The sequence below is a fragment of the Aphanomyces invadans genome, assembly GCF_000520115.1.
Source record: "Aphanomyces invadans strain NJM9701 unplaced genomic scaffold supercont1.6, whole genome shotgun sequence".
NCBI classification, from domain to species: Eukaryota; Oomycota; class Saprolegniomycetes; order Saprolegniales; family Verrucalvaceae; genus Aphanomyces; species Aphanomyces invadans.
Window position 1 is genome coordinate 2,237,438 of NW_008580151.1, and position 18,921 is coordinate 2,256,358.

The following is an 18,921-nucleotide window of genomic DNA, read 5'->3' on the forward strand; positions in this document are numbered from 1 at the left end:
CGGCTTCATGTCGTGGCGGAGGAATGCCAGCATGCCCGGCTTCATGTCGCGGTGGAGGGATATCGATGTGCTCAGTACCTTGTTGCGGCACACCCATGTGGTTGTTTTCAACGGGGTCGGCACCACGTCGCGGCGTACCGACGTGACGGGGGATGCTGTCGGGGGCTGCTTGCGGTTCACCATCGTACGCGCAGACGAAACCCGATTCGCGTTTCACGCACTGCGTGTCCGCAGGCAGGACGCACTTACCAGCGAACGCGCCGGATGCTTGGAACCCGGGAGCATCCTCCGTGCAATGGGAATGGGCATGAACTCCCGACTTGGGGCACGCGCCAAAGGTTGTGCTCGTGCACGCGTGCGACGTCGGAAAGCAGTACCGGGCGTCACCTTCGACATTCACACACGGATTCAGATACAAGGGAGGGAACGCATTGTCGTTGGCGCTCGCCATCGCAACTGCGGCGGATGTCAATACAACTCGCATCATGTTGTGTGCGTCGCTGGTTGGAGAATGGCGCCGACTCGAGCATGAGGAGTTGGATTTTGCCCATGCGGCCAATGAAGAGTCCATGCAGCGTCAGGTTGATGGAGCCACCATACAAATTCCAAGTCAAAGAACTGGATATGGAGTAGACATGCGAAGGAGCAACGCCACGACACGACGAGCACGCCAGGGATGTGTGCAATAGTCCAGCGAATCCATTGGACCATGGGATTAGGCTGCTGCGCAGTCGAACGGCGGGATGTTCTCGGTCCCGCGCTCCCGCCACTGTGTGTGCGGGTACGTACCATGCATGCCATCGGCGACGTAGAATCGAAACCCATTCTGGGCTGTGCACGCCACGACGAGTTCGTCAAGGCCATTGAACTCGGCACGACTTTGGACCATATAACAACACAACACGCCACAGGACACCTGGCACATCGACGACAAAGGCATGTCAACCGTCCCATGGAATGTTCCAGTCTGAGTGGATCGAACCTGCTATTTTGTCGTTGCACTCTCCGCTTGGTTACGTTGTCAACTGCGCCTCTGGCGCATACCTCGTTGCCAGCGTCAAGGGACTTCGCCGACAAGACAGCATCCACGACGTGTATTTCGTGCGAGTCCGCGTCGCCTGGCACACGTCTGTGGTCGGCAATGGTGTGATGCAGCGGGCTCAAACGAAACCAACGCGCCGATGTGTGTCGCCTCCAGGAAAGACGGGCCGCCGCGCTGCCGCGGAAACCCCCTCTCCCGAAAAGATCGAACCCGCCTCGTTTTGCTCATATTAGCCCGTCCCTTTTTGACAACAATTCGTCCAAATTGAACATCGATTGGGACATGGACACAAGCGTCTGCTTGATGAAGTCGTCGGCGCTTTACGCCAATGCGCACAAGATGGTGTTTGTCCGACACATCCACACAGCACCACACGACGGCAGGTCTCGTTCGGATCGAGCTTTGTCGATTTCGTTGTGGACCGTGTAGATGGATGCACGCGCGACATTCTTCGAAATTGTCGCCAATTATCATATTCACACCGAATAGATTTTTCATGCACCGTTCTTTTTGTGTGTGTGCGCACTGTACAACGGACTGGGAATACAAGTCGCATCGACGAAGCGGCGGCAACTCGTCCAGCAGCGACATGGACGACGACGGTGGTGGATTTTGGCAGATGGACGACTCATCGAATTAGAAAAACCTCGCTCTGTTGCAAAATATTTTCCGTACAAAATTTTTCGGAAGCACCAAAAGTTTTGTCGTGAGTTGTCATCCACACCACAAAAAAATTTTACACAGGGAGAAAGGGATGTATATAAATATCCCAGTGTAATTTTTTTTACATTGACTGGGAATGAATGCACGAACGTCGTCACTTCTCGAGGGCAGTCCGTCGTAATTGAATTATAGCCAATAGATTTCGTTAAAAGCTCAATAGAATTCTTCCATTGGTGAAAATTGGATTGACTGAACTGCAAAGATCGACAGACCAATCGACCCGTATAATTGCATTCCCATGGGTGATAAAGTGCCAAGAAATATTTTGACCAGACCTGATGACCGATGCGACAACATAGCGAGCGGCATGAGACCGCATGGGGTGCGGGTGCTTGGGCACGCCACATTACTTCGAGTCACGAACGATGTACGTTCGGGTGCCTCCTTGGGTTGCTAATGGAATCGCCCGCATCTATTCAGGGCAGCCCTGTTTCATACGCCGTGGGAATGGCATCGCATCTCCGAGCACTCTAGGCATCGCCCAGTAAGTATGCACCATCCAGAATTCGCCGCATACAAATCCATCTTTAACTTAGACGCGGTGGAAACTCATGGTGCTGCGGCGACGATTCTCCTGCTTGGGGAAGAGGACGTCGTCGAACTTGGACTTGATGAACTGCGCCGTGATCACGGGGAGTGGGAGGTTGCGCGGGCAAATCACGAGTGCAATCTTGGTCAGGTTCTCCAAAAACTCGGGGTAGATCATGTCGGCGTCCATCGCAAACGGATCGAGCGGCTCGTCTTCCGCTGGAGGCTCTGGCGTTGGCGATAGCTCTGCAACTTCGCCATGGCATTCCTTCATTTCGACCTCCGACGCCTTGCGGATGGCCTACACGGGGTGTACGCATCACTCCCGATCGACGTGCGGCTGTAGCTAACCTTGAGTGCGTCGCGAATGCTAATTTCCTTCATCACGCCAAAATCTTGCAAGATCTTGATAAAGCTTCGCACGCTCAGCGCCATGTCGTTCTCGGGCATCATGCTGGATGCGACCGGGACGTCCTTGGCGACATACTTCACGTAAACCTTCTCCAGGCTCTCGTGGTACTTGTTGAACACGGTTTGCATCTCTGTGCTGTGAACTTGGATCTCAAGCGCTTCGATCGGCTCCTACGACCCACCCACCCATGACAATCGTGGCGGATCCCTTTGGAACGAAGCGATGTACCATCGGCGTCGCCGCGTGATCATGCACATACTCGTCGTACAGCTTGGTGAAGGCATCCGCGACAGACATGTGGACCTGCGCCATCGGTTCAACTGAACGTCCTCCATTCGTTCGGCAAGGCCATCTCTCGAACCTCTCCATGCTCGAGCGCGTTGTCCCACGCAATGCGCACGAGAATCTCGCAAAACTCGCGGAAGAGCACCACGCGATCGGGGTCATGGACGTCGGTCCACTTTTCGCGCGGAGTCACAATCGCGTCGAGCGCCCGCGAGTTTGTCCGCGTCTAGAATGGGCGACGGTCGTGACCAAACTGCGCATGGCATCGTGCGACGTCCAGTTGTCGGTGTTTTCAAACCCCGCACTCGAACGAGTCGATGCGACAACGACGACGCACCTTTCGTTCCCGCTGGATTCGAAGACGCTTGACTGCCTTGTTCTGCGCGTTCCGCACGACGAGGAGCTTTCGGTTGAGCTTGCCCATGCTCGCATTGAGCCGGCATTCCACAGCGAACCGCCACAGCTCGCGCATCTCCATGAGCACGTTGTTCTCCGAGCTCGCATACGGCGTCGTGGTGCCAGCGCACGACGCGTAGTGCCGGTACACGTTGCGCAAATCCGTGTTCACGCGAAGCACCTACCATGGCCCACGAGAAATCCAACCACAACGTCGTCAAGACGCGTACGGCGTTTTGAGCCGCTTTGAGACCCTTGGCGCGCTCCCGCTCGTCGCCGCGCAACAGATCGTCCACGTACAGCAAGATCGTCGGAATCGCTTCGGCCGACGACTGTTTCCGGTTGTCGTTCAGGTCGACCATGCGATCGTGGACGAACTCGCCTGCCCGCCGTTCATTTTGAATCAAATGTACAAACGGATCGCGAATCAGAACCGCACCTTCGTAGATCGTGCCGTCTTCAAAAAAGAAGAGGCCGAGGCCGTTCTTGACATTGGCGTCCCAGTGGCCTTCGTACCGCGCGCCGTTCGCATAGTGAAAGATCCCGTAGCCGTCGCGAACGCCGTCGGCAAACTCGCCTTCGTACCGGTTGCCCCGCTTCTCGGACGCCTTCCACACATGGACGCCGTAGCCGTGCTGCTTGTCGTCCATCCATTCCCCTTGGTACTGTTCCATTTTGTCAAACCAGTGCATGGTGCCTTGTCCGCACTTCACGCCGTTTTCCCAACGGCCTATCCCGTCCATTCAAATACGGCGCGGCCACGATGCATCCCTACCTTCGTACACGTTGCCGCTCCCATACTTCATCGTTCCGTGGCCATCCCGCACACCGGCCTTCCACTCGCCGTCGTACTCGATTCCGTTGAACTCGTCGTACACCATGCGCCCGACGCCGTGTTGTTTGCCATCCATCCATTCGCCTTCGTACGTCGTAATCTTGTTGCTGCTCTGAAAGAACCCGTGGCCGTGGCGCTTTCCCCCTTTGACCGCGCCTTCGTACCAGCTCTCGTCTGGCCACAAGTACCTCCCTTGGCCAGAGATTTCGTTGTATTCGAAATCGCCTTCGTACATGACGCCGTCGGGCCACTCCAACCGCCCGCGTCCGTGCATTCGCCCGTCGCAAAACTCACCCTCGTACACTTGCCCGTTCACAAACGTGGCGTGGCCATGGCCATGGAAGCAATGGTTTGCGTTGCGATCGCCGTCGTACTCGACGATGATGAGCGCGGCAAGCGCTGGGTCGAGTGGAAATTGGGGCGCCGCCATCACGAAACGCTGTCGCCAGATGCCCTGCTATCGCGGCGGCTGCTGGTGACAACCGACCGTTTCACGAACGAGTGAAACCGACAGCCACGAACGGTTTCACCAACCCACTTCCAGGCCACTTACTGCGCACGACAGACAGCGCTGGTGCCGCGGCAAAGAAATCTGGTCCCGCAGACAGCATGCAGTGCTGTGTGCGCAGCAACTCGCCGTCCGAATGCACGATGTTCAGAGGGGAAGGCGTCACGTCCACGAGTTTGGCTAATCCCCTCCCGACATTGCGAGGTCTTGGACGTACCTGGTCCAAGCATGATGCAGGGCATGCCATGAAACGACCACAAGCAGCACTGGCGGCAGCGCGTCGCCATCTCGGAAGATTCAAACATGCTCGGAATCACGTGACGAGATGGATTATTTCTTTTTCGCATGGACCGACGCTGCTGTTTTCTTGGCCTGTTTTCTGTTTTTAAGGGCCTGCTTGTGCTTCCGGCGAAAATCCACCGTGTACGTTTTGCGCATGGCGACCCATGCGGCCTCATGGTCTGCTGTCCACACTTCTGGCTTGAAGAAGGTCGCGCCGAACGACAGAAGCTCGGCGACGGGCCGTTTGCGCTCGACATTGGTCGACGCCACCTCGGCAGCATCGTCGACGTCATTGTCCCCATCGGTGCTGCCGTCGTCTTTGTCGTCGGCTTTGTGTATCGCGTCCATAAAGTGCCATGTGCGATGGCTGTCGTCGGCGTCCTCCGACGGCGCCGGGGCCGCCGACCAGTCCTGTACCTCGTTTTCAACCGGAGCGTCAAACATGCTGGCAAAACTAAACACGGATGGTGCCGTGGCCGCCGAATCCAAGTGCTTGCCGCCAAGCCCATCCAGCGCAGCTTCCATTTCTTCGCCGTCTTCCGAATTGGCGCGCACGCGCGAAAACATCGTCGAGAGCGCCGACGTCGCGGCGAAATACCTCTCGGTCGATGCAGGCGGTAGAGGGGTGTCGACTCGGTTGGGGACTCCGTCGGCGTCGCTGTCGTCGCTGCTGTCTGGTTGAAGAGATGTTGTTGTCCTGTCAGTCACGGATTCCGTCGGTGCCGCTTCCATCGTTTTCGCATTGGCAGTGTCTCGTGGATCGTATCGACGCATGGATGCCAACCAACTACACCGCATCATCACACACCGTGAGAGATGTCGCAAGCTGTTCTCCACCACCCATCTCACGACCACTGCAGCGCCACACGTGGCCATCCATCCCAACCAGAGGATGCTCCCCGTGAGCGTCGAAAACGTGTCCATCGAATCATGGCCACACATCGCGACTTCACACCGGTCGCAACCACACAAACAGTTCAAAGGTCGTCAAAGCCACCCAAAGTCGGCGAAACAAAGCCATGGGGACGGCACGCCGCCACATCATCGGTCGCATGCAGTCGATCGCAAAACGCCACCGAGTGTCCAGACGTACCCGAGCTGCTTTTGATCCGGTGCTTGGTTCATGGTCCACTTGCCCTTGTCGATCTTCATGTCTGGAAAAAGGTCTTGGAGCATCTCCAGCGCCCGAATCTGCTCGGCCTTTTCTTCTTCTTGCCGAGCCGCAACGTCGGCGGCGTCGACGACGCGCCAGGCTTGAATCGAATCGTCTACGACGGCTTTTGTTGTGGTGTCCGATGGCACGCCGTCGTCGCCGTCAAACTCGTCCATGAACCGCGCATCCAGGCGAAATCGATCGTCGCCTACGCTTCGTTCGTCACAACCCCGTGCGCTCGACATGGTCGAGAATACCTCCAAAGCGCTTTTGCAAATCGAACAGCTTTTTGCCGTCGGGGCCGGCAAACTCGGGTCGAAATGCCACGATGGCGGCGCTGTTGGGCCTTCCAAACACGTCATCGTCGTCGTCTGAATCGTCAAACAGAGCCTTCTTCTTCTTGGACGATGCCATGCTATCGCCAAAACCGACCGGCACGACTTGTGCCTCCGCCTCCCCATCGCTGTCAAACGTAATCTTCGACTTGGTCACGGTGCTAGACACAACCACAGCGTTTGGTGGACCGCTCGCGTTTCGCGCCGCCTCTTTCTCTGCCAACGCGGCCAGACGGCGCCTGTTGGCTTGGGCATGGCGCTCTTCGTCCGTTCTGGCATTTGAAATGGCAAAGTCAGGTCCACTCGTATCGGTGGTGGGCTGGATCCGAGGGGGCCGTACAGGAGGGGGGCGCCTTTGGCACGAGCGGGTGCCGGCGCATCGTCGCTCGAACTGGAGCTCGTCGGGCTGGCTGTGTCGTCGCGCCTGCACCGACATGAAGTACAACGAATGGTCCGCATCCAGTTCAAGCAGGTCGTACACGGTGGAAGCACCGAGTTGGTGGCTCGCAGGTGACTCTGGCTTTGGCACGCTAGCGCAGACAAACGTCGTGATGACCATCCAAGGCCTTTGATCAATACCTTGAGCGGTCGACGTCGCTGCCGCCACACATACTGTCTTGGTCACTGCTCCCAGACACAGGAATACGCGCATCTCCATCCAGTCTACTCATCCACCCGCCGCGACGACACGCATGAGATTGGCAATTCGTCTTGCAAACTAAACGTACGCGGTTGAGCCCGCCGTGGCGTCGAGTTCCGCTTCGTCGTCGCTGCTTTCGGAGCTCAAGTCGTCCAGCACTTGCTGCGTTCTAGGTAGAGTCAGAGTTCAGTCGCTAGGTTTCCTCGAAGGTAGCCAACTCGGCAGGCAGTGCGGCCGCCATGGACGGTTCGCCGTCATCATCCCGTTCGTGCTCGTCGCTGCTTTCCGAGCTCAGCTCTGCTGCCCATGTCGATCGCACGGCGACACGTCTACATTTGAAATCGACATATGCATAAGTTGTACATCCAAGGAATGTCATGAAGCAAGGCACGCACGACGGTGGAGCGAGGCCCGACGTGACGGAACTACGTGAAAAGGATGAAGCACGTGCCGATCGATGGTTTGCGGTACCTGTCGTCCGCGTCGCCCTCCGACTCTGAATCAACCGAACGTTGGCAATGTGCAGGGGAAGTTGTTGCCTTGGTAGGTTTCGATGCCTTCTTCGCCTCGACGACGACAGTCGCGTTTCCGTCGTTATCGAAGGCGACCTTGGAACCCTTGAACCTGCAGCGATCGTTCGTTCGTTGGCTTTCACGACATCTTTGTCAATCGACCGTACCGCTTGGATGGTTTGAGGTTCAATTGTGTATCCCGTGGCATGGCGGCTTCGCGTGCTCGTGCAGCGGCCGCCTCTTTGGCGGTAGCAGCAGCTTCCCATTCAATCGCGAGTCGTTGCAAGTAGTCAGGGTGCGCGGCTTCAACTCGAAGGCGTTTTCCTTTCCATTTCGTGTTATGGTACGCCTGAACAACGGCTTGAACCGCCGCGGCCTCGTCGGCGGCATTCTGCGTCTTGGATTGAAGCTCCAAGTACGCGAAATCCGACGCGTTCGAGTTGCTCATGCGGTCGACCGTGATCACGCTCACGTTTGGCGGAAGCACACGTTGGAAGCGGTCCTGCAGGTCCGTCTTGGTCGCGTCCGCCGGCAACCGGCCCACGTATACCCGCACTCCCGGCATGTTGCTGTCGAGATTGATTGGACAGGTCCATTATTCAATTAAGTACTACACGTCGCCACGACCCTTCGTTAAAGTACGCAATTGCCACTTTTATCGACGTCATGGCGCCGCCGGTCGTTCCAACGCGGCCAGCATCGAGCGGCAGTGCTCTAGCTCACCATGGCAACGGCGCACGTGTTGAACAGAGCAATTCCATCATGCATTGCACGTATTATAGTTGGCATTTGTTTGGGAAGGAGGTGCCATTGACGTGAACCAGTGGGGGGGGCACATGGATGTCTTGGATCACGATTTGACCAGGTCGTTAGGCGTCAGCAATCTTCTCCAAGAACGCCTTGAGCTCAAACGTGACTGTCCAGTGGGGGATGTTTGCCCCGAGTTTGCGCAGCCGTTCAATGAGTCGAATGTACTTTTTGACCGGCCCTGCTTCGCCTCCCACACCCTTGCCCCGGCGAATGCATTCCTTGGACGCGATGAAGTGGAAAGTTTGGATCGGGGGGTGCTTGTTCCACGCTATGCCGACGTACGCTTCGTCCCATACGATCCCGCACACTTCGGACGAATGGGCCATCGTGTACTGCGTGCCCCCAATCGGGGCCTTTGCGTGCGTGCCAGGGCGAAGCGGCGCATACTTCATGATGTGGCACATCAGCTGCGTCACGGTTCCAAAGCCGCTGAATCCACCTGTATCGCCGACGTGCATTCCTGTCATTTCACAACAGATATGAAAGGCAAGGTCAACTTCATACCATGCGGCTGATCGGGGGCGTCGTGGGGGGCATGGAATGCGTAGTCCGCTTCGGGAAAGTGCTTGGCAATTTGGTGCCACGTGGCGTCTGGGTAGTCGTAGCTGAGGGGAACGTTGAGTTGGTACATTGGGACGCCCCACGTGCCGTACAGCCGATCTTTTTCAATACTGGCTTGGCAGTCAAAGAGGAACAAGTTCCATTCGCTGGTCACGATCGGGTGGTCGCACGGGACGAGCTCGCGGATGCGCAGGGCCGTGATGGCAATTTGTCGCTGCGAGTGGTCGTTGCGGTGGTCTCGAATATGATGCTCCATTTGATTGCACAGCGCCGCAGTTTGAGGGTACTTTTGAGGAATCTTCCGCAGCGTGGCGATGCGCCAGTCCTCGTTGTAGTCGTACTTGCGGTCGATGAACGAGATGCTTTCGGACAAGCCGGACACACGCAGCGCAATGTCCTTGGCAAATTCCGTGAGATGGTCCAAGTCTTGCGCGTCCATGTCCCATACAAATCGAATCGGACCGAACATGCGCTCTTGAAAACACCACGCGCGCTTGAGGTAGTCGCGCGGCGGCATTGTCGGGTGCAGCCCCGCCCCCAGCACAATCGACGTCGCGTTTGCGTATATTTGGCCCATGATGTTGACCTGGGCGACCTTGTCTGCGTCGCTGGACTGATCGATGCAGACATAATCCAGCCAGACGTAGCCCAGTTTCGCCACGTATTGCTCCAAGTTGACGACTTCGTCGGGAAACAATTCGCACGTGTACGGCGGCTCGTCGTCACACTGGACTGTGTACACGTCGCACTGAGCGCGGTTTTGCCACCGGTGCGAAATGGCAAAATGGGAACTGTTCATGGTCACGCGCGTGCACTGGATCACACGGTCGGAAGACGAGATCGACCGAATTACGCGGGCTTGTGCGTCGGTGCCTGTCGTCACGGACGAGGCGGGGATGTCCGTGTGGTACTCGATGCTTGGTGGCGCAACATGGCCTTGCTCGATACTGCCGCCTCCCCCCATACCTCGAACGAATGACTCCAAGTGACGGGAGGTTTCGGACCGGTTACAGCCGTTTCATCGGTTTCACTGCCCCAATCGTGGAACTGCCAACGTGACACGGGAACCAGGCCGGTCGACGTGATCACGTGTTGAGCTGGCAAATGGACCCCCTTGAGGAGAATGCCTAGTGTGGTAGTGCTGTAGGGGCCGCTATATCCGCACCCATATTGGCAGCGCGCAGACCGTGCGATTTCCCCATCGATTGCGCAATGCTCGACTGTTGAAACACGCAACTGAACTGTCACCAACTCGTCCAAGATTCAATGCTCCACTCATTCGTCTGGCTCCAGCTGAAACGAGCTCTACAATGCCGTGCCCCTGCTGTGTCCATGAGCCCGCTTCGAGCCAAGTGTCGCTCAGGGTGACGAACGTCTGCCGACCGTCGATGGTCCTTGACCGTATATAGTGTGCTGCTGTAAGCATAATATAGTGTGCAAAGGATTTCAGTGTTAGTTACATACTTTATAGAAGGGATCTGCGCTTAAGTACTTTGTAGAAGGGATACGCACCCTTCGAGAAAGTACGAATGCCACGTTTTTGGCCAAGGAGCACGTTGAAGATATGGCGGACAACGTGGGGGTGATGCAGAGGGCCATCGCGATCGTCCTTGCGACGTTCGTGGTCGTGACTGCGGCTGCGGCAGGAAGAAAGCGAGGAGCGAAGAACGCCGCCAAGGATGACTGCCCCTCGTTCCCTGTCACCACCCGCACAGCCCAAGATTCTAGACGTCAACGCCTACGGGCCACGTCGGAGGTAGCCGTTGCATCCCCACCATGCAATGTCCTCGCGCAGGGTTGCTCACCACATGCGCAGAAGACTTCGACGACAAAAATGCACGAGCTCGGAATCTCCATGGCGCGACTCTCGGCGCTCCCTCGTCGCGTTTCGTCGGCAACGACCAGTCCGACGTCAGAGGTACATTGGTCGACTCCACACGGAATCATACATCGTGCGCAGGAGTACGACAAGAAGACGGACTTATTCCACGAGGGTCGCAATCAAGGCGGGAAGCTCGTTGTGATCATGGTCGGGTTGCCTGGTCGTGGCAAGTCGTACATGGCACGGAAGGTGTTGTTCTTCGTGTCGTCGGCGTCTGCATTATTCCCTGACGGGTGCTCTTCTCGCAGGTCGCTCGATACCTCAACTGGATCAACTACGCTACGCGAGTGTTCAACATTGGGAACTACCGGCGCAAGCTGCTGGGGGCGGACCACAGCGCCAACTTTTTCGACCCAGACAACCCGGCTGGGAAGAAGCAGAGAATGGAGATGGCCGAGGCCGCGATGGATGTATGACGTTCGTTACAAATTCATCGGATCGAGAGACCGGGGGCTGGCGTGACTAGGATATGCTCAAGTACCTGAACAACGAAGGCGAAGTTGCCATCTACGACGGAACAAACTCGACGCTGGAGCGCCGGCTGTGGATTCAAGTACGATCGAGTACTCTAGGCCACGTGGCGTGTGCAGCAGCCTCTTGGGGGACTGTTTTCTGATGATAGATGCGTAGGAGCGAGTTTCGAAGTCGGACGGGTACCACTTGCTCTTTATTGAAAGCATTTGTGAAGATGAGCGCATCATCGAACGCAATATCATGTACGTGATCCTGTGCGGCCAACGTGTTCAGGACAAGGGGTGTCGATCCACTTGGGCATGGCGGCGGCAGTGTCCAGATGTTGGATGCCTGGCACAGGCCATGGAGTTGCGTGGCGGCCATTCCTGACCATCCATTTGTTGGCAGAGACACGAAGCTGCGGTCGCCAGACTATAAAGCAACGTCGCCAGAAGAAGCTGTGGCAGACTTTCGAGCCCGCATCGCAATGTACAGGAAAAACTACGAAGCGCTCGGCGAAGCGGACGAGATTTTCTCGTACGTGAAAGTGATTGATGCGGGAACAAAGGTATGCCGCTCCAGCGGCGCGCACAGTTGGTTGCGGACACCGACCCATCGAGGGCAACCGAATGGATCGCTGACACGGAGTGTCTGTCACATAGCTGATCATGAATCGCATCCACGGGTACCTCCCCATGAAAATCCTGTCCTTTATCTCCAATTTGCACATCGTTCCGCGGCCGATCTACATGACGTGCCATGGGGAAAGCGTCAACTCGGTTGTCCAGCGTCTTGGAGGTACGGCTGCTTGGCGTGCACTGGAGTCGGAGGTGGCGCGCGTTGAGGCCATTCGTCGTCGTATGATTGCCATCCGTTCAACTGTAGGTGACTCGGACTTGACTCCGCGTGGCGTCGCCTTCAGCGAGTACGTGGCCGTCGTTGGTTGAGATCCCTTGTGCGTGTGTTTCATGAGTCGTTGGATTAACGCACATGATGGCGGGCCGGCGGGACCTTGACGTGAACTGTTCTAGAGCGCTGGGCAATTTTGTGGCCCACAACGTGCCCAAGGACATGTCGCTGTGGTACTCGACGGCAAAATGCGCTCGCCAGACGGCGCAAGCGATCTCGAGCGAGGTGCGCGTGCAGTGGCGGGCGCTGCGAGGCCTCGAAGCTGGCCTGTACAACTCGCTGACCAAGTCCGAGTTTCAGCTGAACCATCCAACGTAATGCTGCCCTTGTCACCCATGCCATTCCCATGACGGTCGCGTGCTAGGGAATACCAACTGCGCATGGAAAATTGCCTCTGGTACCGATTCAACGTGTGTCGTTTCCGCTGGACGACGGTGTGGTAGGTATCGATACCCGCTTGGCGAGAGCTACATGGACGTGCTGTCGCGCCTGGAGCCCGTGATTTTTGAGCTCGAGAGGTGCCGCACCCCCGTTGTGATTGTGGCCCACGTCGAAGTCGTGCGCTGTCTGTACGCCTACTTTCTCGACTTGCCCATCCTCGACATCCCCAAAGTCCATGCCCCTTTCAACGAAGTAATTGAGCTCCACACGACCGCGTACGAGTGTTTGGAGACAAGGCACGTCCTTCTTGCGCCAGAGTAACCCTCTGAAACATGACCGCCATTTGCATCGTCGCAGCGCATGGACTTGTTTTCGCATCCACCGCCCACCCGTCGCTCCAATTTGTCATGCACACAACGACGTTGGCTAGCCACACTCCACCACCGCGACAACGTCGCAGCGTCCAAGAGCGGCTTGACCTGCTCGGTACGGTCCTGTGCATGCCAACACTCATCTCATCCTGTCCATGACGCGCGGCGCTCGGCCTCCATGACCATGTCGGATGCCGTCAGCCGCGTCCTCGTTCACCGACTGTGGTGCATGCAGCATTGCCTGGCACCGCCCCCCCGTCGACATTGTGGTCGAGATTGTCGCCGCGTCCAGCCGTCAAAAGAACGACTGCTACGTTAACTGTCGAACAAAGTCGAGGTCGATCGTGTGGTGCAGCTCATGCACAAACGGGTCGTGCCGGCGGTGGGGCCACGTGGACAGCGCGGTTTGAACAAGTGTGTGCGCCGGGTCCAGGTGCGCCGCTGCGGCCAGCGCTTGGAACGCTTCTTCCATTTTGCCCAAGTGCTGCAACGCGTCAGCAAAGCAAAACCACGTGCCGGCCTTGGACGCTTGCTTGACGCGCTCGAGGGCGTAGAAGAAGACCGTGTACGCCATCAGGTAGTAGCCATGGACCGTCGCCCGCTTGGCGAGGTCGACCAGCATGTCCGCTTTGGTCAGTTTCGAATGACTCGTGGCTTGGCACGCCGCCAGTGCGGTTTGCATGCCTAACGTCCATCCATGAGTCGTTCGAGCGCGAGAGGAAGCTGTCCGAGATTGCAGACGGGAATGCGATGCCGACCTTGCTTGCATGCGTCGACATTGCGACTGCGACCGTAACCAACGGCGCACAAGATGGTCATGTCGGCGGCCGAGAACGGTGGCGGGGGCGTGTCCAGGAGGCACCCAAAGTACGATACACTGTCGTCGCCCCGATCGAGGTGGAGGAGGACGACACCCACCCACAGCATGGCACTCGGAGCGAGTTCAAACTGGGGGAATACGGCAAGGACGTGTGCGAGGATGTCGAGGCCGGCCTTGTACTCGGCGCGCTCCATGAGGACCACGGCGTAATCGTGGAGGACGTACGGATCGCCGTGGGTCGCTTGGAGAGTCGAGACATACAAGTCATGCGCGCGGGTCAAGTTGAACGCGTCGTGCGATGTATGCCACGTCTGGTGGTGGCAATACGCTAGCGCCACCGTGGCTGCCTCGTCACGAACAAAGCCATTGCGGCACGCTCCTACGACATGGACGTTCGGGTTATGGCCAGCACCACCCATGCGAATCTCGTCACCGCAGGGCACATAGCTATGCACATTTGCACTTACGCTCGACACAAGCCGCAGCTGCCCACCACCGCCCAATGCCGTAGTAGTGGAGACCCAGAGCGCTGAGCAGCGCCGACGTTGTCACGGTCGCTGGGTCTGGAATCGAGATGGCGTGCAGCGCAGCGACGGCTTCGACCTACCAGCGATACAAGCATGACATGGTTTCGCCGCGGAACGGGTTCGGACGGGTCAACTCACCATGGCGACGCGCTTCTTCTCGACAAGAACAACTCGTCGGACGTACCGGCCACGAAGGTGCCGCTGCAGCACCCCGACGGCTTTGCGTTCTCGCCTTTTGGCCAGTTCTAGCCGCGCCAGCGCTTGCCGCCAGGCGCATTGTATGGTCAAAATCGCCCGCGACCGGCGGTTCCTGGAGTATGCCTTTTGGCACAAGCAGCGGCGCCACAACGCCTGGATACGGACGACCGCGTGAACCCTGCGGTTCAAATGCGGCACCGCATGCCGCGACAAGAAACGATCGATGCGCATCCGTGCTCGCTTGCGCCGACGCTCGAGTTGCAGTGCGAGCTAGGACAGCATTGAACGCCCGAGTGGGCAGGACGTGTCGGTCGTACCTTGGCATCGGCTGCGCGCTGTGACTGCAACAGAGCCGACGCGGCGAGATTGGCTCGACGGCTCTTGTCGTGGCGGTGCTTTCGATGTAAATGCCGGCGAATGCACAAGTTGATCAGCGTCGCGGCTGCATCTTGCTCGAAGCGAACGCGGCGGTCGCGTCGCAGCCGCCGATACCATCGTTGGATCTTGGTCCCGCTGGCGGTCGCAATATCGTCGGGTGTGGTCGGGTGCTTTTCCTGCAGGAAGAGTTGCGCGCGCATCGTCCGCTTCCGTCGACAAGTGGCGTCGTGGTCTGCTTGGGCTTGTTTGGCTTGGTCTTGAAGCGCTCTCGCGGCTACGCAGTCCCAAAACCAACTTAGCCACTCCATGGCGCTCGACAGTTGCTGACAGCAAAACACACCGTCGCTAGCGCGGGATTCGACCGTCGGCGGCGTGTCGGTGAGATCGATCGTGTAGCTGTCAACCTGAATGAGCTCGGGCTGAGCAAGTGAAGGTGGCTTCGGCGGCGGGAGGCCGTTGAACGGCTTCTTTGCGGTAGGAATGATATATCGTACGACGGACTTGGGCTTGAGCTGCCCTTGGCTGTAATGGATGTCGTTTTCTGCGTCGAGCAAGGTCAAGTCGTCGGCCTTGTACTTTTCCCGCCACTGGTCGTGGCCCATTTGAGCGCCGCCCACGTCGTCGTCGTTGCGCATGACGCGGCGCGGCAATTTCGCCGCGTACTCTTGCATGTGGACGTGCATGCGGCGCTGCTGCCTGTCGTGGTTGTGTTTGCGGCGCCAGTGGACCCACGCCATCACGATGCGTTGGAATTTGAAGTGGCGAGGCTTTGCCGGAGGGTGCAACGCCAGGTCCGCCACTTTGTCGGCGCAGAACGTCTGCCAATCTAATGGGTCGCATGGATCGTTGGGATGAATGGGGATCGTTTCCCTTGGAGACGTCATCGACGCGTCATCCGTGGCATGCCCCGCCTGATCGAAAAAAGGTCATTTTGGTGGAGATTTTGTAGGAGGCCGTCGTACAGTGTCCTGTTCGGAAGGTTTAAGCCATGCAGGCGACACTTGTTGTAATGGATGTACTGCCGGAACGAGCGAAGGCACCTGGAGGGCATGACGAAGTTGGGTTGTCCACATTTCGAATGTGGGAATGTACCTTTCGAGGCGGGCGCGGCATCGGCAATGCACGCTTCTTCGCAAAGAGCAACGTGGCGTGCTTATCGCTGCACGATACCGACTTGCGGGAAATGATTTTCGAGTCGGTCATGGATGGCAGCGATTGAGGAGGCGGCGTGCAACTCGGACACCACCACGGGTCTGGATTATCCGTGGCAATGCGGGGAGGATCAAAACAGTACGTATGAAGACGGGATAGACAACGTTCCTTGTTCGCACATTGCACGAACAGCGCTGCATTGAGGTCGCTGTGGCAGCGGCAGCAAGGTTGCCGCCGATCACGTCGAGTCATGTCGACGTGGCAGTTTCATTGTTTCGATGAATCGTGGGAACTTTGTACTACACTAGTAGTAGTTGTTTATATGCAAAAATATAGTGAAAAAGCCCACACAATATCACCAATATTGCACCATTTATGTGGCAAATTTTGAGAATTTTGTGAGTTAAATATGGAGATAAATAGCACATCCTCACAATGCGACGGAAGAAGGGTGCAGCCAGGGATGCTTGAGCACGTCGGCGGCGGTAAGGCGGGCGGCAGGGTCCACGACGATCAGTCGCCGGATGAGGTCCTTCGCGTCTTCAGATACTCCTCCCCATGAGGCGTGATCAAAGTCGAATTCGCCCCGGAGAATGGCAAGTCGGACATTCGCATCTGTCAACTCCGACTTCGCATCGAATGGATGGTACCCTCCCAAGACGATGAAGAGCACGACGCCAAGAGCCCACATGTCGATGGCCGTTGTGATGTCGGACGATTGAGTCTGGACTTCAGGCGCTGCATACGCAACGGTCCCGCTGCCGTCCCATGGATGGCGGCCTTCCGATGCGCGGAAGGACAGGCCAAAGTCAATGAGGATCATGCGAGCACTGTCGTTGGCGGATTCCAACAGGATGTTCTCGGGCTTGACATCGCCGTGTACGAGACGCTTTGCGTGCAGGTCAATCAAGGTCTGCGCAAGCTCCCGCGTCATAGTGCGGGCGTGTTGTTCAGTGAATGTGCCCTTCTGCACGAGTCGATCAAAGAGTTCGCCGCCTTGAACATATTCAGTAACGAGGATCCAATCTTCTGGGGTTTCAAACGCGTCCTTGAGCTGGACAACGTGATCGAGTCCTTGAAGCTGCCGTAAAATCGACACCTCATGGACAAACTTGGCTCTCGATGTCAGAGACTTCGACACCCGCTTGATGGCGACGGGGGTGTTGGAGCCTTTCTCCCATCCGGCCTCGACATGCGCAAAGCCTCCACGACCGATGGTCTTTTGTATACCATATCGTGATTCAAGGGACTGCGTCTTAATTAGCATCGAGCAATTGGAAGCCGAGTCTGCTTGGACAACAGGAAGATCTGCCAGGTAGAACGCGGTGACGCCGGCAATGGCGGCGGCAGTCCCACCACTCAAAAGCCCTGCCGATCGATGGCATTGTTGCAGCACGCGGCTGAAGCCCATGGTAATCGTCTGTCGGTGCTGGCGACGTTGTAAAACTGCGCCTCATCTTCCATGTTGGTTGGAGCCACCGCCAGCTTTTTCGCCGTGAGTAATTGCAACAATATGATTGGACAACGGCACAATAATATTTCAAGTTCATAAAACGTGACCTGGAAATATGCAGCTTATGGTAAGCCCAATAGAATTGCCTTGGATTTACACAACATTTTCACACTGTATTAACAAAAGCATACAGTTTGACATCTCTATTTACGAATACAGCAATCTTGACATGGATGTGCCACGATGTGGTTTGTCCCATGTTGTTTCGACCAATCATATCGTTTCTGTACCATCGATTGGTCAATTTCCAGTGCGTTGGACGTGACGCTGACATGTCACCTACTGGTCGGGGTTGGTGCCCTCGCTGGCGCAGCCAACGACGAACCACCTGCCCGACTGGAACCGAGTGCTGGCGCCGCCGTGAAAGCGGTGGGCAAAGGCACCTTCTGGCAGTCACTGGATGGCGAGAAGGGTTGCTTTCAGCTCGACGGTGAAGGCGCCATTCGATTCCCATGTGACTACCATAATATGCGTCACGCTGCTTGGTCCAGACTGTGAGGCTTATTTGCGCCATGTGCAAGGACACCGACGGGCGCGCACCGAAAGACCATGTTGGTTTGGGCGGATGTGGAGGATGTTGAGATGGAGCAGCATGTTTATGGTGGAAGGATATGTCTCTGCAGAACGGTGGAAGTGGCCGTGGAAACGAAGTAAGGTATATCCGGGCTTATTGATACGGAAGATGGGAACGCGCGGTGGCGACCTAGTCGAATTGTATCTTCGTTCCAGAATACAGCGACTTGATGGAAACGTTTTCGTTCGGCGTGAGTTGGATCGCTGCGACGGCACAAGCCGCAGTCTGTGCCTCCCGTTCTTCGCGCAGTCGTTCGTGAAAATCAGGGCGAGCAACTTCCACACGCAAGCGCTTGCCCTTCCACTTGGTGTTGTGATACGTTTGAATGTACTGCGCGACGGCGGCCTCCTCTGTCGCCAGAGTCCTTCCCTCCAGGTTAACATAGGCAAAGTCACGAATACCCCGGCCCTTTTCCCGGGCCATGACCAAGTCCACCGACTCTACCTTGCATCCAGACACTTTTCCGAAGCGCTGCCTTAAATCCTCTTCCGTCACGTCGCCCGGAAGCCCGCCAACGAACAACCGCACCACCATTGGAACTGGTCCTTCTCGCTTTGATTGGCGGAAACATGATCCGGATAAGGTGCGTTGTATCCGGGGACTTACAACTTCAAGGTGCCGACGTGTCCTTGCTAAACGTCTTGGTTACTAATGTATGTACTGATTTCCCCCCGACTTTTAAACGGTCGACTTGAAACAAGTTTCAAAGGAAACAAAAATATACAGGTACAAATTATGACA

The 18,921-nt window shown here is 56.9% G+C and overlaps 7 protein-coding genes across 13 annotated transcripts; 1 reads left to right on the forward strand and 6 right to left on the reverse strand.

The window, feature by feature from the left end:
- Positions 1 to 2,244: 2,244 nt before the first annotated feature.
- On the reverse strand, positions 2,245 to 4,701 carry H310_04282 (hypothetical protein). Its single transcript, XM_008868560.1, has 8 exons — positions 4,162 to 4,701; positions 3,826 to 4,116; positions 3,617 to 3,768; positions 3,328 to 3,567; positions 3,067 to 3,216; positions 2,934 to 3,008; positions 2,645 to 2,875; positions 2,245 to 2,594 (listed from the first exon to the last, which is right to left on the reverse strand). The coding sequence occupies exons 1-8, from the start codon at positions 4,649 to 4,651 to the stop codon at positions 2,298 to 2,300; spliced, it is 1,926 nt and encodes a 641-aa protein (XP_008866782.1). The 5' UTR covers positions 4,652 to 4,701; the 3' UTR covers positions 2,245 to 2,297.
- A 358-nt stretch (positions 4,702 to 5,059) lies between these two features.
- H310_04283 (hypothetical protein) lies at positions 5,060 to 8,216 on the reverse strand (the record flags this gene model as incomplete). Its single annotated transcript, XM_008868561.1, has 11 exons — positions 5,060 to 5,798; positions 6,105 to 6,372; positions 6,422 to 6,771; positions 6,840 to 6,923; positions 6,979 to 7,029; positions 7,079 to 7,162; positions 7,228 to 7,308; positions 7,358 to 7,468; positions 7,535 to 7,564; positions 7,611 to 7,763; positions 7,819 to 8,216. 11 exons carry the CDS (start codon positions 8,214 to 8,216, stop codon positions 5,060 to 5,062), a joined length of 2,349 nt encoding a protein of 782 aa, XP_008866783.1.
- A 304-nt stretch (positions 8,217 to 8,520) lies between these two features.
- On the reverse strand, positions 8,521 to 9,986 carry H310_04284 (hypothetical protein; the record flags this gene model as incomplete). The annotated part of the gene is made up of 2 exons (XM_008868562.1): positions 8,521 to 8,900; positions 8,966 to 9,986. 2 exons carry the CDS (start codon positions 9,984 to 9,986, stop codon positions 8,521 to 8,523), a joined length of 1,401 nt encoding a protein of 466 aa, XP_008866784.1.
- A 572-nt stretch (positions 9,987 to 10,558) lies between these two features.
- On the forward strand, positions 10,559 to 13,043 carry H310_04285 (hypothetical protein). Of its 4 annotated transcripts, none has more exons than XM_008868563.1 (12): positions 10,559 to 10,778; positions 10,839 to 10,940; positions 10,983 to 11,093; positions 11,153 to 11,314; positions 11,371 to 11,457; positions 11,535 to 11,620; positions 11,766 to 11,925; positions 12,020 to 12,155; positions 12,243 to 12,282; positions 12,389 to 12,580; positions 12,631 to 12,663; positions 12,710 to 13,043. In XM_008868563.1, the coding sequence occupies exons 1-12, from the start codon at positions 10,587 to 10,589 to the stop codon at positions 12,966 to 12,968; spliced, it is 1,560 nt and encodes a 519-aa protein (XP_008866785.1). In that variant the 5' UTR covers positions 10,559 to 10,586; the 3' UTR covers positions 12,969 to 13,043. The 4 variants fall into 4 exon arrangements, with proteins under 4 accessions (XP_008866785.1, XP_008866786.1, XP_008866788.1 ...); XM_008868564.1 differs by having other exon boundaries at positions 10,842 to 10,940; XM_008868566.1 differs by having other exon boundaries at positions 12,020 to 12,282.
- A 256-nt stretch (positions 13,044 to 13,299) lies between these two features.
- H310_04286 (hypothetical protein) lies at positions 13,300 to 16,363 on the reverse strand. Of its 4 annotated transcripts, XM_008868569.1 has the most exons (9): positions 16,034 to 16,363; positions 15,904 to 15,981; positions 15,282 to 15,852; positions 14,881 to 15,215; positions 14,504 to 14,833; positions 14,306 to 14,441; positions 14,064 to 14,217; positions 13,777 to 14,011; positions 13,300 to 13,702 (listed from the first exon to the last, which is right to left on the reverse strand). In XM_008868569.1, the coding sequence occupies exons 1-8, from the start codon at positions 16,343 to 16,345 to the stop codon at positions 13,834 to 13,836; spliced, it is 2,094 nt and encodes a 697-aa protein (XP_008866791.1). In that variant the 5' UTR covers positions 16,346 to 16,363; the 3' UTR covers positions 13,300 to 13,702; positions 13,777 to 13,833. The 4 variants fall into 4 exon arrangements, with proteins under 4 accessions (XP_008866791.1, XP_008866790.1, XP_008866792.1 ...); XM_008868568.1 differs by having other exon boundaries at positions 13,300 to 14,011; XM_008868570.1 differs by having other exon boundaries at positions 13,777 to 14,217.
- Positions 16,364 to 16,426: 63 nt separating this feature from the next.
- Positions 16,427 to 17,585, reverse strand: H310_04287 (CAMK/CAMK1 protein kinase). The gene has a single exon (XM_008868571.1). The coding sequence runs from the start codon at positions 17,502 to 17,504 to the stop codon at positions 16,524 to 16,526; it is 981 nt and encodes a 326-aa protein (XP_008866793.1). The 5' UTR covers positions 17,505 to 17,585; the 3' UTR covers positions 16,427 to 16,523.
- A 581-nt stretch (positions 17,586 to 18,166) lies between these two features.
- H310_04288 (hypothetical protein) lies at positions 18,167 to 18,724 on the reverse strand. Its single transcript, XM_008868572.1, has one exon. It carries the CDS (start codon positions 18,712 to 18,714, stop codon positions 18,310 to 18,312), a length of 405 nt encoding a protein of 134 aa, XP_008866794.1. The 5' UTR covers positions 18,715 to 18,724; the 3' UTR covers positions 18,167 to 18,309.
- Between the last annotated feature and the right edge of the window lie 197 nt (positions 18,725 to 18,921).